The following is an 18,693-nucleotide window of genomic DNA, read 5'->3' as shown; positions in this document are numbered from 1 at the left end:
GGAACCGCCCCATTCAGATACTGAATATGTGATGAATATGAATTCCCGCAGTATTGCATGCGATGTTTGCGCAAACAATTCTTCAACAGCAAAAAACAAGTAAAGCAAATTTATACCAACAAACCAGACTTCGTTAATGTTGCATCCTTCCTGTCTACATGAACGGAACCTTCACAAACCAGGCGACTCTGGTAAACTCACCAACACAAATGGCACCAGATCATAATTTCAGGTTTGGGAGTCTTTGAATACACTGGAGCTCTTAGGTTTTATTTCACATCTGGAATGCAGTGCACCCCAAGGGTATCACAATGGTGACGTGTTCCATCAATTTTCAAATAACTGGCTGTCATGTTTTATCCAGTGGGGACATATCAACCCAACCATGCCCCATAGCAGACACTGACGACATGTCATCTTAAGAAAAGTGATACTTTATTTTTCGTAAGATCAGAACGATTTATCTTAAAAAAAAACAACATAAAACACAAATCTGTATACAAATATAAAACAAACAAGATAAAATATAAAAAAGGAAAAATTACAGGATTTACTTGAAAGTAAATTTTCTTAAACATCCCACAAGCCATAACATTTTTTCGTGATGGTTAAAATGAGGAAATGCATTCCAATTTTTAACGTGATTTTATCATTATTACGATTATTTTACGAATACACTGTGATAGATGCCTAGATGGTATATTTTATTGCTTCAATAGTTCTGACTCCCTCTCTCCTTCATATTTTCCTGGCTCCTGAGTGTTTGTCAGTAACGTTGTATCACAATGCATCTTCTGCTTGCTTGATCCTTTAGCAAATACCAAGGCATCCCTTGTGAAATATCACATAACAGTGTAAATTTAACTCTTGCTCTCCAGAATAGTGAGCAACTAATTTTAGGGTCTTTCCATTGAAAATGTGCAGGTTTGGGTTGTCTATTTAAACACATGCTTTTCCCTAACAGATAGTTTACCAGGGTTTGGTAAGGTGATAAGGTGTATATGATAAACTCTACTGTATACAGTGAATGTATGAACTGTGCATTTAAAATGTGTTTGGGACCCCTAGATGGTTTCTAATCAGTGAATGAGGAAATAATGATTTGTTATAAAAAAAAAAAAATCACACTGCTGAAGGATGGGGGCTATATTCATATAAAAAATAAGGATTAAACATCAATCCTGTTGACAGCAAATACCAGGAACCTAGAGTAATATATCATATAATTTAAAAAGTCATAAGATACTGTCACCAGGTTGTGCATTTAGATAATTTTATGAAGTCAAACACTCGCAGAGATACTGGTAGCTTGACCACAAAACCACAGCTGGCCAAAGCAATTAAGATCGTAAAATTACGATACATTCTACAGATACTTTTAATGACAGAGTATCCTATAACTGTTCAACTAACGTTATTCTTTATCTTGTTAAGAAGGTTACAGCTGTTTTTACTGAAATAACGGCAAAAGCTAGTTTCAGGAATAAACTGTTCATAAGTTAAATATTTGACTATGAGTAACTCGGCTAAATCTGGATTGTTTACATGTAAGAATGAAACTGAAAAAGGAAACCATTAGCGTATAAAACCTTCAGCTACTCCAAACTAAATATTTTGCATATGATGTAACAATTAAACAAGTGATCATGCCTTTCTAGAACAATTATTTAGTAATACAAAGTACAAACAAACAAAAAACAAAGGTACATAATTATAAATGATGCCAGATATTTCACAATTGTTATCTAATTTTACAGGTGGTCAATCATTTCTGCATGTTCAGTTATAAAGAAATCTAAATATATACAAGAATTCTCTTAAAAAAATACAAATTTGTCAATTCTTTTGAAGAAATGTGGACAGAAGGTCCCTATTAAATTACCAATCTTAAGTCATTCATTGATATTCTTAATGTACTTTGTAGGTCTTGTCAAAATGGTGGGTTCCTCTGTCATTGCTGTGTAGTGAGCTGGGGTCCTGCTGACCCCATCCCATTCACTCACTGCACCATGTGGCGAGCAGCCGGTTACATTAGAGTCACCAGCATCTTGTATGCTCTTGCTTTGGTTGCCATGGCTACACTGGAGCACCTGCGTTTCTTTGAATCAGATTTCCATTTAATGAGGAGTTTCACTGGTAGGTCTTTGACATCTCTTAGTTTCAGGCAATTTCACACTCTGCTACCAGGAAATAACATTTGGGCAGGTTATTACTATAGATATTAGCAGCAACTTGTGTCTATTGAATTCAGTCTGAGTATGTTTACTAATACTAGTATTATACTACTTTTTCACATTTATTGTACATTTTCAGCATAGTTCTTATGGTGTAGTACTTCAAAGATGTCAGCCTCCGACTTTCATTCTATAGTACTACATCAAACGTCTTTTTTTGACATGTAATGACATTAAAAATTACCACTGGTAATAAGATGAAAATAACATTCTACACATTTAATTTAAATAAAAAAAAAAAAACATTTTCAGGTAAAAAATCTCAATATTAAAAAAATGCATTTAGTTTACAAAGATTCATTGCCGGTATGTACAGGTGTGACTAGATGAGAGTGATTTTCCGTCACTGTAAATAAACCAACAGAAAAGGTTACAGGACGGAACAGGCTTGTGGAAACACATTTCACGTAAACAAGGGTTTATCTTTAGTCTCATGACCATACAGTGTCCTCCAGAATCACTGGCACCCTCAATTAATATCAGAATAACATTGGATGCATTTCAGAATTTTTATTATTATGCCCCAAAGGTCAGATTTTTCTCATATTTTGAGTGCAAGACCAAGCTGATGAACAAAGGCTTTAATACAGACTGTACTATCATCTATTAATGCTCCACTACACATCCAAAGTATTGTAATTATTTCATACATTCCATAAACATTTATCCACATATAGTTTGATATTTAAAATCGTTGACAAGTAGTGATTAAGTAGAGACACTTAGTAGTGATGGCCAATTGAAGCTTCATGAACCGTTAGCTGTATTTTCTGACACCACTAGATGGCGCTCTCTGTTTTTAAAAAATAGCTCAATTCATGCTACAAAGCAAAGCAAGAGCACCAACTAGTGAGGTCAAAAAATACAGAATGGTTCATGAAGCTTCATTTGGCCATCACTACCATTAAGGGCATAACCATGATGTGTCGTGTAAATTAGTAAATTAACTTAATCAATAAAAACACTGACCTTATGCCAGCAGCCTGGTATAGGTAGCCCATCATGTCCCTGTAATTAAGAAAACAACAGGCATTAAGTGATAATTAATGCTCAATAGCTGTATCTCACCTTACATTTACATTTACTGTGTTAATTTCTGACAACTACTGTGGAAGGATAAGAGTCTACAAAGGGACGACTGACGTCGAGCTCACGCACCACAGGACAGGGCTGGTCCAGACCAGGGGGTCCTTGCTCACCCTTCTGCCCCCTGGTGCCCTTTTTGCCCATAGCACCCCGGTCCCCCTGCCAGAAAAACCACGCATTAAGCAGAGATCCCTGCAATGGCACCCCAACATCAGCTCAACTTCCATATCCACGGAGCAAACAGCAATGCTCCTGAATAGGGATTGAGACAAGGCCGGTAACCGAGATATAAAATGAGTCTCACCTTCTCGCCTTTGTCACCCCGATCACCCTTTTCTCCTATTAGGCCTGGAAACCCCTGTGGAAGGAGTCATTTATGTAAAGGCTAGTACTTCATACAACTGCTCCCCATAACTACTACAACAGCTAATCTTCCACTACTCTTTCGTGGATAACCTCTGCACTGTGAAAGCCGGTGCTGCCCCCTATTGGAAATACCTAGTCAATTATCTTGCACATGATTTCCACCAGACAAAACAGCTGTCCACAGCTGTTTGGTGCAAATTCCCCTTTGCGTGGCTGTAAGCGCACGCAGAAAAGCGGAATTGGTAAGACATCTAGAGACGCCAGCACAGGTGGGACTGAATGGAGACCAAGCTAAACGATTATGGACGAATTGAAAGCAGGGGGAAAAAAAATCCGTACTCACATCAAATCCTGATTCCCCTGGTTTTCCCTGCAAAACCAACGTGTAAATAGTCAAGCACATGGAGGTTTAAATAGACAGTTAGAGTAACGTGGTCTTGAAGGCACGCACCTTATCTCCTTTAATGCCTGGGAGCCCGATTAACCCCGCGGGCCCCGAAACACCCTAAAAACCCAATAAGGGAAGATTGTGGTTATCGTTTCCATATCCGCCAGTCATTTAAGCACTTCAGAAGGTGAAAAGTTGTGTATCTATGCTGCACAGTGGAGCTTCGACTCACCCTTATCCCTGGGGGGCCTCTATCCCCGGGGTCCCCCTTCTCTCCTCTCAGTCCCTGTCCTGCTTCCCCCTTTTTAATAACAAGAAACACCAGCTTAAAAAAAAATGCACCAAAGGTTACTCGAGTTCATCCCGAATTACTGTGGACTGTTTTTCAAATGCAGGAAGTTATCAGAGTTCGCTCAGCTCCTGATGGCAGTAAAAGATCGTGGACTCGTATCTCTCTCGGTCTCGGAAATGACATTTCACTATAAATATCACGGAAAGCCACGTTTGCTGGGCTTGCAAATTCTGTAATTCGCTGCTGGTCAGGTTTACTTTGACGGTAGATGCTTCAGGACTTTCACTGAATGCCAGTCAGTAAACTCACCGTGGGGCCAGGTAGGCCGGGGTATCCCTGGAATGTAAATAAATCCTTTCAGTTAATTTTATTCATACTGAGTTTAATGAAGTCGCAGATTAAAGTTTAAAGGAGGAGGTCAGTTAGGATCAAGGCCATATCGATAATTCCAATCAGCAATTACCAAAATGCAGGGGTGGACATTTCAGGTCCAGAGAGTAAATGTCCAGACCGGGATTTTGTTTCAACCAACCAGCTGAGTACTCTGTGACTGACTCTTTATACTCAACTGGTTGGTTGGAACAAAATCTTGGTCTGGATTTTTACTTTGTGGATCTGAAATGTCCACATTTGCATTTTCTGTTTTATTATCACACTTGAAGACAAATTTAATATAGGTTTTTTTTTTGCCTTAATTAAAGGATGATTAAAGTATGGCAGAAATGTGGGGTTTACCCACTGATATGTAAACTTCATACAGGCACTTATGTGGCCCTCACCATGGGGCCTTGGGGTCCTGGAGGTCCAGGTGGCCCTGGGGGGCCTGACTGAAAAATAATCTGAGCCTGAAAGGAGATCATTAATATATTTTTGTATCATATTACAAAACCCTTGAGAGTCATCACAAAAAAAGTTACTTCCTGATCAAATAAAGTCATATTAGCCACCATTTATTCTGAAAAATACTGTTGTAAATAATAATTTTCCAACGCACCAAATCGTCTTCCAAACTACGGTCTCCTTTCTGTCCCTTTTGTCCACTGACTCCCTGATAACAGATAAGACACATTAGAGGATGGAAGGGAGGAGCCAGCCAATCGTCAGGGAGGAGAGGCAGGTCACATGACTGTGCCGCTGTAACGGACCATGTGTAGGCATGCCTCCCTTTGGCCACTTCATCAGAGGCTCGGAAACAGGGCACTTTATCCTAACAGAAATCATGAGGTTGTGTTCCCAGCTTCTGTGCTTTTAATCCAATCCACCACAGGAAGTAGATCATGCATGTAAACAAGAGGACCACTCGGCAAATTCCTTCACCTTATCGCCATCAACTCCTGGTGGTCCAGGTAAGCCCAGATCTCCCTGTTCGAAGATAAAAATAAACCTTTCCGTGCCATCAAACTGCCACTGCTTGGCACTCGTTTAGTAATGTCTGGCACAATAAAGAACACTGCATTGTACACCGTAAAGTCAGAAATAAGCTAAGAATGAAAGCTAGTGGCAAAAAAATGGAGACAAACATTCAGTACCTTTGGTCCTTGTTCTCCTGAGGGCCCCGGGGGCCCCGGTGGGCCTGGAGGCCCCTGAGGACGGAAGGATAATCACATGAACATCAGAAAACCATTAAAGTCACTATTCATGTAATTACTCAAGTCATTTCTGTTTTTTTTTCCTATTGCAATTACTATTGATAACTAATTACAGGCCTCACTGTGCTAATTATAGTCTTGCCCTTGTAAGGTTTATAACTCTGAATTAGCAGCAGTAATGTCATTAGTGCCCCTTTCAGAACTTGGACCGCAAATGTTAAAATAGCACGTTTTAGTTTTGCAAGACAGAGCTTCCTTGAAAAAGAATAAAAAATACTTTTGTCCCGATAAAAATCTTTTAATTTCAAAATAAACGTGGAGCACAAATTAATCTGTAAGTAATTAGTGGAAGACAAAGCGCCGTTCTTTTTCCAGAGAAACTAAAGTTGACATTGGCAAAATTTCACTTTGACGAGGAACACGAGATATTTTTCTACCGCAGACCGTAGTCCAGATACTGCTTTATATATCATGACTTCCAGCTGTTTTCCTTCTTGACAAATGCGAGGCTTTCTCACATGCAGTGAATTCAGGCAGCGACCTAGAGCTCACCTGGAGGACTTCGGTTAGCTTGGCGTTAAAGTCAGTCTTTTCACTCTCCCCCAGCTCGCCCTTCTGCCCCTAATCGGGAGAAACACGACATTAACCTTTGTCTCGATTTCCTCAGTGTAGTTAATAAGCACAGTGGCAAGGTTGTCAGCTCAAATCCTACGAGGGGCCCGACCTTAATTAAGGTACCTTAACTGAGAACTGACCATGATGGACTTTGACTTTGACCTTGTCCACAGCTTACACCTTGCTTTTGGTAAGCAAGCCCACTCTCTCTGTTTCTATAACGTTAACATGCTGGGCAGCCATTCAACCTTGGACCCCCAGAAGTGTTTTTTCTCCCCAGTATGTCTAAAATTCCTTTCTTCCTTCCTTCCTTCCTTCCTTCCTTCCCTTCCTTTCTACCTTCCTTCCTTCCTTTTCCTTCCTTCCCTCCTTCCTTCCTTCCTTCCTCTTTCTGTATTACTCTGTCTTACTGATATCGTAATGTACCCCAAGACACCCACGTAAAGTGCTTTGAGGTGACTTTTGTGAAAGGCGCTACACAGAAATAAACTGACCTGAACTGAATATTATCAGCAAACATGTTTCGCTTCCACAAACATATGAAGCAGTGAGCATAGAGTTATCCAGTCATTCGTATATCTGATTTCTTTAACGGACAGTTTCATGTTTTTAGGAAGCAGAAACAAACAACTCCTTGAGCACCTGGTGGTTTGGGGTCTTTGAAGCCCCAAAGGTGAAATCACTCTAACAACGATGAGATTTGAACCAGCAACCTTTTGGTTATGAGTACAGCACTCTAACTGGCAGAGTCACACGCCACCCACACACTGCACGCATCCGCTGTGATATTCAGTTAACAGATGCACGAAAGTCGACATGGCTGACAACAATTTGCCATAATAATTAAAATTAACTAAAGCTAATTAAGTTATCCCTTTCAATAGAACTACTTATCTCTGTCTTCTTATCTATTAGAGTAAAGTGAGCAGCTTGGTGGCATCTCGCTCCACCCCCACCCCCCCCCCCCGCCCCCCCCCCCGATATATCAGGCGTCCCGATATCAGGGGAGTCCCACTCACTTTGTTTCCCGCCGGTCCTGCATGTCCAGCATCTCCTTTGTCTCCCTGAGAAAGGCGACAAGCAGAGGAATTCAGCTTCTCCCGGCACAACCCAGCTGCCTACCGAAAGCACTAACCTCCAGTACGGCATCAGTCTGAATCTCATGTATGGGTTCATTATTATTAAGATCCAACCCTGATCCTAATGTCCTAGATCCTTAGGAAATTCACAGCTGTTACCTTTAGTCCATCCAAGCCTTTCTCGCCCCGGTCCCCAGGAAGACCTGGTTCTCCCTGTCGGAAAATCTTAGATAATGACACTGAGGAGCCACAGCATGTTGTGAATAATGATTTGTTTCCGCTAAATGCCTGAAACTAAACACACCTGTCTTATGAGACTTTCATTTCAGCCGACTGTAATGATTCAAATATTAAATCATGCTTCTTAATAAAACCTTTTTTCCTAACGGAAATTATTTTTTTTAATTATCTGACCTTTAACCCCGGAGGTCCTTGGGGTCCAGGGACACCCCACTCGCCTTTCTCACCCTAGGACATTCAGTTGAAGAATATCATCAGTAGAATGAATTCTGCAGCTTAAGGACACACTTAGGTAAGAAGAGCTGATCTGATTTATGGAGAAACACAGGACAGGGACCCTATGGAAGTAAGACTTTCGTATGAGGACAACAGTACTGGCTTGCAGTGGTAATCATCAATTGTACGGAACACTTGACGTATCACACAAATATCCACTCCTCCAATTACAGAGGACCTCCGTCTTCTACAGCCTTTGTTAATTAATCTGGCATCTGGCTGAATCGATTCTCTGGAGGACGTCGGTTTAATGGATGCTGTAATAATCAATGTGCGTCTCACAGCAGAAGCCTCACCTGAACTCCGGGAAGCCCCCTGGGTCCCTGGATGTAAACAAACACAATCAGCACAAGGTTAAAAGATCTATTAATTATTCACGGTTCAATACAATCAGGCAGAAAATCATACCATCGTGACAATTTTATTGGAAATGGTCAGAAACGAACAGTGACAGGTGCAACCCAGCCAAAGCAACAGAGTTTGTAAATCAACATTTTCCCAAAACAGAATCGTCAGTAGCTGAACTCTGAGTCCCACCTCAACGCCGTCCGGTCCCGGTGTGCCCTGAAGTAAACATGAAGACAGGGTTAGGATTAAAACCAGGAGGAATTTTCATAAAGCTCACTAGGTGTCACTATTCAACCAAACTCCAGAAATAAGGTTTTTACAACATCAGGGTTCAAGATCTGGACTGTGCTTCGATACTGGGACGAATTTATAGCTAACGAGAGTAATTCAATCAGAAGAGTCAACAATGAACAATGAACGCCCCCTTTTAAAACTCAAAAAGGCTGCGTTTTTTTACCCAGCTTTGCTTGTTTTTAAATGTTTTGTTAGGATGTTAGTCACTGTCAAGAACCCAAATGTCATACACATATGGTAACTTGGGGAAAAACTCATGAGGTAACAAGTAAACAGTATGTGCCGAAGTGAACAGATCTTTGAGGAGAGTCAGGGCATCCACACGTCACAGTGAATCCCGTCCGAATCAAGTATCTGCCAGATTGCAGATCATTGTAATATTCGAGTTCAGATTACAGCAATGTTACTGCACGCTGCATTTTACATTTATGTTTATTTCTTAGATGTTTTTGTCCAAGAGACATACCAGTAAATAGCACATTAGAACACAGTAATAATAGCAATAGTAAAATTATTTCATACATAGGAAAACAGTAAAATATGTGTTACTCGTGTGTTACTTGTGTTTTACTCGTGTGTTACTCGTGTTTTACTCGTTTGTTACTCGTGTTTTATTCGTGTGTTACTCGTCTTCACTTTTATATTATACGTCTAATTGTCTGTTGTCTATTCATTCTATTTGTTTATTGTATACTGTTGTGCACTTGCTGCACGCGGCCAATAAAACATCTTGAATCTCTTGAGAGTTACTCTCACCAAAAAACACTTTGCCTGAGTGTTCAGTGTTTCGCAGACCACACAGGAAGACTTTCATGTTTTTGTTTAAAATGTGATTTACTCTGCTGCGGGCCTGCTATCTTCCATAAGCAAAGTGAGCTGTACTCGCCGGGCCCCGTGGCGGCCAGATGGCTGCACCGAATGCCGTTATTCTTTCGGTTAAAAAGCTCCATCCATGGCGGCTCTGCACATAAATCTCCCATACAGTTTGAAATTCACGATTTTGTTCATTGTTAAAGCTTTTACTGAAGCCCATCCGTCAGGCAGAAAGCAGGAAGATCCCCCTTTGTAGTGTGTGGCCTACGCAGCCTGCCGCGAGCATCAGTGTTGAGAAGCTATCGCACTGTGAGAACTGTTACACTCTGTGCTGGAATTATGATGTGGTTTTTACAAAAAAGAAGAAGATAGCAATAAAGGAGTAAAGGAGTGCAAGTCTGAGGTAGTGGTCTGATAACAGTGGTGGTAATGAGTAACTGCAGCTAACTAGCTGGCTAATACACGTAATCAGCCCCATGCAAGCGACTGTGGTGTGTGTGGGTGTATGAGATGGTATGTGTGTGTGTGTGTGTGTGTGTGTGTGTGTGTGTGTGTGTGTTTGTGCATGTGTGTTTGGGTCAGATATGCATTACATTGTGGGGACCAAATGTCCCCACAATGTGATACAAACCTGTTATTCTGACGTTGTGGGGACCATATTGTCGGTACAGGTCTGTGTGTGAGAGAGAGACCAATCCTGTAGCTGCTCTGACTGTGACCTGCGTGTGTGGCCTGCGTAATGTTTCCTCGGTCATGCTCTGGAGCTCTGTGAACCACACTGGATACGCAGGACTTAAAGGCAGATAAACAGCCCAGTAAATGCACCAGGGGACACCTTGTGCCAAATAAATATTTAGGATAACATTCTGTATACCTGAGAATTGCTTGTGAAAGGTCTCGTTTTATTCAGGCTACGGTTTATCTTTCTAATTACGTGAAGAATTACAATCTCTGATTATGAATATTTTCAGTGCAAGCAAAGTCAAAACACACTGTTCTCACAAAGTTTATCCCTGTAAAATACCCACACTAGGGCATTTGTTTTAAATCGTTGGAATTATGAAACACAGACCGGGTTACGATAGGGTTCCGTTCCGATCCTACCGTAAGGCAAAGATGAATTTCAATACAGCACACCTAACCTAGCAAACATCATGGCATATGCTAGCCTGCCTTAAACATTCTTAGAGCACATTAGCCTACAGTCGGGCAAACACATAAACACAAAGTCTATTTTATAATAAAACGTTCAAATATCTGAAGCAGGTTATCGAATAATCATACCCATCTTAAACTTGAAATATCATAACAGGGGGGCGTCTGAATGGTGGGTGTAGAGAGAATGAGGAGTGAGGAGGGTACGCAGTCCTGCATTGTGACACTGCAGACACAACTAGTAGAGATAAGAGGTGAAGCTGAATTGAAAGGACCATTTCTGATGGATCTCGGCTTTTCTGTGGAGCGTCTTACTTAGCTGCTGCCCTGTATTTATAAACAGATGCTCTCCTGACATCATCCTTTGGAAGAAGCGATACTGGCAGCCGGGGGAGATGTCTTACTGGGTCTCCAGCTCGCCCCGGGGGCCCGTCCTTTCCTAGGTTTCCTGGGGGCCCTCTCAGACCGGGATATCCGGGAGGGCCTGGGGGACCGGGGGGGCCGGCTTGTCCTTGGTCACCCTGAAGATCAGGCGGGAGGTGGGGGGAGATGAAAAGCAGCGTTGCGTTAGCGTTTATCCAGCACCTGGCGAACAGCTCAGGGAATCTTTCGGACCGTTCGTGAAACTCAAGCCTCCTGATGACGTTACGCTGGAATTTAATTCCGATGGGTCTTTTTCGTACGCTTTTTTGGGACGTTTTTAGAAAGCATTCATATATTCCTTGCAGCATGTTTGGAGGTACACGCTGTCAAGGACAAGCAGGACCTGGAGATGGTCTGCAGAATCTATTCTCGGAGTGAGAGGTTAGCGCGTCCGACAGACCGGTTTTCGTTCGCTGCCCTCGTCTGTATTTCACATCTGCTGGTAGGATTTGCACGCGTCGCTGAAACAGTTGGTGTATGGAAACTGTTTTGCTTTTGTACTAGAGGGACTGTCAGAAGATAACTGCTTAGTTCTGCGTTCTCTTCAGAGAGACAGCGTCACACCAATGTTCCTCCAGACCCAGCACTTCAGCCAGATGACATGAGTCCCCGACATGATCCTTTTTCCATATTTTAGGTGTAAAAACTTACGGACGACAATCGTATGTAAATGAGGTGTGAGAGACGGTCGGGGAATGGTGTCTCAGGTACAGGTGTGGCAGGTAACTGGAGATGATACACTTTTAAAAGAGGGTGCGCCCCTCATACTGGGAGAAGCAGTTAAGCAAAAGCTGGGGGGGGGGCAAAAACATAAAAATTAAAAATGCAAAATATACATGATGAATTTTGGATTTTTTTTTTCAATTGTATTCCCCAGACAAATTAAAAGTCAATAGAATCTCTGTTTGTAAGCTTTAAACATTACGATTCCACAGCAGAAATGGCTAAGAATTTCCCATTTTCGTTTACAATGAAGATGCTAGATACATCCGATGGCCTCTGGCAAAGCTACCATGAGCATGTTATGAAAGGTCGGCTAGTATCCAGAGGCAAGACCACGACCAACGGAAGGATAAGAGACCCAAGCCAATGGTGAGCCAGAGGCATATTAAATACTGCTGATGGACAGAGGTTACCGCGCTATTAACTTGAAGGAAACCCAGTGGGTAAACGAGAGAAGAATGAGAGGAAATGAAACGTCAACGGAGACCAAGAGACAAATGGAAGGCCGCAGTGAATAGGTGCTCAGTGCAAGACAATTCCTTTGTGAGGTTCGGGATAATGGGGAAGAAAGATAAATACCTTGATAGTGAGGATCTGATTGCTGAGTAGACCCGCAAAGGCACCGTTGGAGAAGTGTTCCTGGGGAGGGCCAGTGGGTGGGGGGGTGAGGAAGCAGAAAGGGCACAGAAAGTAGAGAGAACATCAGCAGTGTGGGATTCGCCCAACTACAGGCTTAAAAACATTACATTCATTAATTTATTTATCAGACATTTTAATCTAAATATAGCAGGATTAACCAAACCCTAGAGCACCTGGGGTTAAGAACGTAGCTCAAGGGCCCAATGGTGAAATCACTCTTCTATCCATAGGATTTGGACCAATGACGTTCCACTCAAGCACTCAGCATTCTAACATACTGCCCCATTTGGCACCGTAACAAACTCTATCAATGGATTTACAAACATATCACTCATCGGTTGTAACTATATGTAAATCAGGAGAGTCAAACTGCAGTCCTGGGGGGCCGGAGCCCTGCGCATGTTTGGGTTTCCCCTCATTTATCACACCTGATTCAGGTACTTGTGCTAATTACCACACAGCTCATTTCTGGAGGAACAGGGAAAGAACTAAGGTACACAGGGGTCCGGCCCCCCAGGACTGGAATTCGACACCTCTGATCTAAATGGTTTTCTATCTGTGTATTATTTTCACTATATGTGACGAATGGCATAAAATTGAATTAGCACTCTGTAAACATTAACAGGCGTACGTAAACCAAAGACTACAGGGTCCCATTATTCATTCAATGTCCAGCTGCTGTTTTTAACAAATATTTTTAAACATTCTTTTCCAGAAATTCCAGTTTTCCCAGTAAGCTTTTGTGTGGACTCCCAAAAAAAGCCTTGAAACATTCCTTTTCACCAAAACGAAACCATCTATGTGCCCTTTAAATGGTTCCGGCTGAGTGTCTGGGTCACTTTGGGGTTCAGCTGTGAGATGAATGACAGAAGTGATCAAGCGTCAAAGTCAGGACCGTGATCTGCGTTCGCGGGACAGAGAGGCGTCAAAGTACCTCACTTAACACTTCAGGGCTACGGAATATATTGCACAGATGGTCTTTGCGTAAAATGACATCCTGATTGTGTTGTTCCGGTTTCGTAATGACCTGGTGACGACTCCCGCGTTGTTTAAACAGCACTGACAGATGACACAGCGCACAAAAGGCGTAACGGCACAGCTCAGTCAGCATGACACGTTCACGGAATTTCAATCTACATCTGGAGCTCAGGAAACAGGAATCAATATTCATAAGCGGCTTTTCTCAGAGGTGGGTAGTTCAGGTCCGGAAAGCAAAAATCCAGACCAAGGTTTTGTTTTAACCAACCAGTTGAGTCACAGTTGCAGAGAACTCAGCTGGTTGGTTGGTATGAATTCCCGGTCTGGATTTTTACTTTCTGGACCTGAACTGTCCACCTCTGCCCTTTCTTCTTTCTTAGACATTATTGGAGGGAGCAGGCCCTTCAGTTACAGCTATTCTGTGACTTTAATGTCTGGGAAAACTAGGGAAGGACACGCAGAGGCTCACCACTGGCCAGCCGTCTCCATGGTCCCCCTACAGATGAGGGAAAGGGACAGACAAAGGCCTGTCAAACACAGGTTACACAAACCCAGACATTAAGCTGCATGCAGAAAAAATACACACAGAATTATAGAGGATGATTTCCGCTGTAGACACATTAAGCATTTTGTGGGGTTTTGTTTTGATTGCTGCGGTCAAAAGTGCTTAATTTTTCTCAGAGATTCCTCTCAGAATTAGTGCTGCAATTTGCAGACTTTCTGTGAGCTTTTTTCGAAGAAAATTTGCATTTATTGGCAAAACTGAGTTCACAAATTTTAAGCTACTACAAGCGAGGAAAGAGACATATGTAATTACATTCTTTGTATATTTCATTTTATACCACATAAACAATCACATTTTTATTTCCTTTCTGAGTTGAAGAACCATAGACTCAGTCATATATTTTCTCTTTTTCCCCGAATCCCACCTCTGTGTTTCTGTTATTAAAGGTCGTGTATCTTGCACAGAAGTGCAGCGTTGAGGTATTACAACCTCTGGTGCGGTAAAATACATCGGCAGAAAAACGTATCGTTTCATTCGCCTTGTTTGTTTTACTTTTCGGTAAATGAGATGTGCTCCCTGTGCTCATCTTCCCCACAGCAGAGCCCAACAAACCATGCACACGAATGCGCATTATGTTGCCATCGCAGTGTCATTGTTCAGTTCAAGCAGCCTATTAATTTGGCCATTTCTCATAGAAGAGTTGAGGTAAATGTGAAAAACTCTTGCAAATATCCCAAATTTCGCATTAATTTCTTGCAGCAATATTTGCGATACAATAGTATACAAAAACTGGCGTAAACTCGCAAGCTGAAGATTCCCTCAAAAACTTGGTTAAAATTCCTTCAATCTGGTAAAACTATTAGAGTACAGAGACCTACAACCTGGAACGATCTCCGACGCTTTGCAAATGCTGTACCTTATCCCCTTTGAGTCCAGATGGTCCCTGGAGTAACAGGAAAAAAAATAAAGGCAATGATGCACCATCCAGGAAATTGTGTGACTGATTTCCAGGTAAAACCTGGAAAACTGATAGTGCTTTACCCTCCTGTACGCTTCTGATTCAGGCCAAGAGAGTTTAACGTACGGTAATATAGCCACCATCCAGAACAAGGACCACGACAACCAATGAGAACCTGGTGACGCTTTGAGCTAACATGTGACCGCGTGCAGATCACGTCAAAGGCACAAGCCTCCATGCACCGTACGTGACGGATGCTGAAACTCACCGGCTGTCCATCCATGCCAACTGGTCCCTGAAACAGAAGAAACAGATGTGTAGAACATCGTAAAGCCAATTTACAAAATACATACAGTACTGTGCCAAAGTCTTAGGCAGGCAAAGAAAATGATGTTTAGATTGTCCTCCTGTTCGTGTAAAACTATGATATTATGCCTGTCAAAGTGTGTCAGCTTCGCCATTTCAGAACCTCTGCTAAAATCATCCTAGAATTTGCAGCGACCGTCCAGTGCAGCCATGTATTGTTTGAGTCGGCCACTAGCACACCTCATACAGCTAGTCAATCTCTCACTGACTTTTTAAACCAATATATTTAATTATTTAACTGAGCTGTCTGTGAAATTTAAACAAAACCATGGAACGGCTGAGGTGCCCATGAGGAGATGTTGGGGAATTGAAGCGGTGTTCATCTAGCCATCCGACTAGATATCAGTAACTTTTTAGAAAACAGAAGAAATTATTACTAGTTTTTATTGTGTTACTCTTAATTTGCACATGTTCTAAAGTTAAATTGTGCTTTTTGTTCTAAGCCAAAGTACACTTGCTACCCAGATAAACAGCTTTAAACATTTCTTTGGACTGCCTAAGACTTTTGCACAGCACTGTAGGTACACAAATATGTGGTTAAAACGATTTGGTTAAAAATGACCTATAACTGACTAAAATGTGTCTGAGACCTAAGTACGTGCAGTCCAACTAAAATTCAGTCAATAAATGTATTAATGTAGCAACACAAAAAAGTGGCTAATAGAGACATACACCAAGAAAACACAGAAGTTAGTGTAAATCATATGTTTCTGTATTTATGTACAGTAAAAAAAATAAAAATTCCCAAAGTTTGTCTTCTGTAAGGATTTTGCTCATGACATTAAGTCAGGCTGAGTAGGTCGCTGTCCACGGCAGCTGGGGTTCTGAAATCACTCTGAACGCCTCCGTTCTCTCACTCGCTCCGCAGCTTTTAGAGAGGATCAGCACTGGGATTTATTAGTCCAGGGAAATTGGCTGAAGTGTCTACATATTTCTGCACGTAGATCTACAGCTTTCAAAATGTACTAGACGCTGAAAGTCGCAAGCCAGACAATATGAAGAGCTCATAATTTCACATTGCTATCGTATTCCATCCAAGGTCAAAATACTCCCGGTGAAATTATTCGAATGAAGTTCATGTTAGATTAACAGCCCTCTGTGAAAATACCGAAAGTTTTAAATGGGGGGGGGGGTTCTTTAGCCAAATCCCCTTAACACCATCCAGCTGTCCTTTACACTTCTCCTTAAATTTCAGCATGATTTTCACACAAAGCAGAGAACAAAAGGCCCTTTATGTGACAGGGCGGCAGTGTCTGGAAAGGTATTGTGCTTAAAACTGACAAAAACTACAACTGCGACAGCTTTCCACAGAGCAGGATGAGTCATACACACGTGCAACGCGCAATTTCTGCAATCTGCATTAGTAAATGCAAGCTCTTTTCTCACTATTACATTAACGCAACAAAATGCATTCAAATTCTATACTCAGACTCACATCCGTTATTACAGTGGTATTAGATCCCACCTGCTTTCCATGGATTATTTAAATATTCCAGCAGATTACGAGCGGTCTGCCGAATGCAGCAGACTGGCCCTCCGGCATCTGGGAAAGTTTAACTTCTCACGGACAGGTGAGGAGAGAGTGAAAAGTGGGAAGGGGAACGATGGCAAGGTGTGATTCTCCGGAGAACGTGATACCCAGTCCTGGAATTACTCGTAGGTCTAAAGAATCACCTGCCAGATGCCACTGCTGTTTGCAGCACCTAGATTATTAACAGACAATCTGACCGAGATGAGGGGCCCGGAAGACGGATGGATGGATAATTACTAACAGGCTGTACAGCAGAGAATGAGAAACAGCCTTTTGGCTAAGGGTGTGTCTATGGGCAACAGCAGTATCTGCTTGGGGCAGTGTGTGTGTGTCTAAGGGCAACAGCAGTATGTGTTTGGAGCAGTGTGTGTGTGTCTAAGGGCAACAGCAGTATCTGCTTGGGGCAGTGTGTGTGTGTCTAAGGGCAACAGTAGTATCTGCTTGGGGCAGTGTGTGTGTCTAAGGGCAACAGCAGTATCTGCTTGGGGCAGTGTGTGTGTGTCTAAGGGCAACAGCAGTATCTGCTTGGGGCAGTGTGCGGCTCAGTGGGACAAGCCTCTACGCGTGAAACTGGAAGGTTACTGGTTCAAGCCCCGGCCTTGGTAGAATAGTCACATGTCTGTGGGCCCTTGATCAAAGCCCTTAACCCCCAGCTCCATGGGTGCGGCTGCAGGTCACTGCCCTTCATTGCCAAGGTTATCCTCACCTATGTGTGTCTGTGTGTAACAGAGAAGCACGATGGGGTTGGCGAAAAGAGAATTCCCCCACAGGGACCATTAACGTATTATTATTAACTGCACTGGGTTCCAAGTGTCACTAAAACAGATTTAAGCTTTTACTCATAACATCCACTAGATGCCACTGTTTAGCAGACCAGAAGGCACTGCAATACAACATGGCAAATTAACTCTTACGACCATGTGAATTGGACATTACTGAAAACAAAATTCATCCATCCATCCATCTTCTGCACCTGCGTGTCCTATTCATTGGAGGGGGGGGTCCAGAGCCTGCAGCCCAGGACAGGATGCCAACTCATCACAAAGCACATTCACACACCATTCACACCTACAGGCGACTTGGCAACTCTAAACCGCCTTGGTTTTTTGGACTGTGGTGGGAAAACCAGAGAACACAGAGGAAACCACATAACAACCTGGGAAGAACATGCAAACTCCACATACATGGAATCCTGGCAGATACTCGAATCCTGGATGAGAAGCAACAATGCTAACCTGGGCACCACCATACCACCCCCAGAAGAAGGCTAACTGTATTTGAAAAAAAACTTGAATGTGCCTTATACTCATACATATATTTAAATGCAATATCTATGTAAACCATGACTATAGAACTACAAAAACCGGCCAATATTTGTATTCAGCCGAAAAGCAGGTGTCTGATCAAAACCTGGCGAGGATAGCATGATATTCCATGATGGAATTCTCAGAGGTGCATCGTGTGATACCGATAGAAAGCAGAGGCGGACTGCTGTCTTCTGGGGAAGGAGCAAGCACGCACAGCCCCGTGAATCAGTAATGCAGTACACGTGTACAGAAACGCGGCAACGCTGGTATAGATACGGTATAGATCAGTTTAAGCATCATTATACACAATACAAATGCGCTCACACAGACGCAAGGACCAGGAGTTCATATCATTATGCGGACTCTACGTTCATTTCTATGGGTGTAATTCAAATGCCAACAAGTCTTTCGGCATTTTTAATTTATTAATTATTCACAATTTTTAAATAAAATTTAGTTTCCCCTTCTCTCCCCACAAGGGCAAAATA

The 18,693-nt window shown here is 42.2% G+C and overlaps 1 protein-coding gene across 2 annotated transcripts in view; it reads right to left on the bottom strand.

Annotated features, from left to right (window-relative positions):
* Positions 1–413: 413 nt before the first annotated feature.
* The window catches only part of LOC125719962 (collagen alpha-1(XXIII) chain-like), a 75,835-nt gene continuing 57,555 nt past the window's right edge, over positions 414–18,693 (bottom strand). For both annotated transcript variants that reach the window (XM_048994872.1, XM_048994871.1), the window contains exons 6-28: positions 15,270–15,296; positions 14,960–14,986; positions 14,008–14,034; positions 12,501–12,560; positions 11,180–11,296; positions 8,703–8,729; positions 8,462–8,488; positions 8,064–8,117; positions 7,809–7,862; positions 7,590–7,634; positions 6,508–6,576; positions 5,896–5,949; positions 5,684–5,728; positions 5,361–5,414; positions 5,146–5,211; positions 4,676–4,702; positions 4,307–4,375; positions 4,138–4,191; positions 4,030–4,056; positions 3,625–3,678; positions 3,393–3,479; positions 3,204–3,242; positions 414–2,580 (exon numbers count right to left, since the gene is read on the bottom strand). In XM_048994872.1, the coding sequence (XP_048850829.1) occupies positions 2,578–2,580; positions 3,204–3,242; positions 3,393–3,479; positions 3,625–3,678; positions 4,030–4,056; positions 4,138–4,191; positions 4,307–4,375; positions 4,676–4,702; positions 5,146–5,211; positions 5,361–5,414; positions 5,684–5,728; positions 5,896–5,949; positions 6,508–6,576; positions 7,590–7,634; positions 7,809–7,862; positions 8,064–8,117; positions 8,462–8,488; positions 8,703–8,729; positions 11,180–11,296; positions 12,501–12,560; positions 14,008–14,034; positions 14,960–14,986; positions 15,270–15,284 (1,101 nt within the window). In that variant the 5' untranslated portion in view covers positions 15,285–15,296 and the 3' untranslated portion in view covers positions 414–2,577. The remainder of the gene's footprint in view (positions 2,581–3,203; positions 3,243–3,392; positions 3,480–3,624; positions 3,679–4,029; positions 4,057–4,137; positions 4,192–4,306; positions 4,376–4,675; positions 4,703–5,145; positions 5,212–5,360; positions 5,415–5,683; positions 5,729–5,895; positions 5,950–6,507; positions 6,577–7,589; positions 7,635–7,808; positions 7,863–8,063; positions 8,118–8,461; positions 8,489–8,702; positions 8,730–11,179; positions 11,297–12,500; positions 12,561–14,007; positions 14,035–14,959; positions 14,987–15,269; positions 15,297–18,693) is intronic.

This window comes from Brienomyrus brachyistius, chromosome 24 (genome assembly GCF_023856365.1).
Source record: "Brienomyrus brachyistius isolate T26 chromosome 24, BBRACH_0.4, whole genome shotgun sequence".
Lineage (NCBI taxonomy): Eukaryota > Metazoa > Chordata > Actinopteri > Osteoglossiformes > Mormyridae > Brienomyrus > Brienomyrus brachyistius.
Note: the sequence above shows the minus strand (reverse complement) of the source record. Positions and strands in the feature narration are given on the sequence as shown.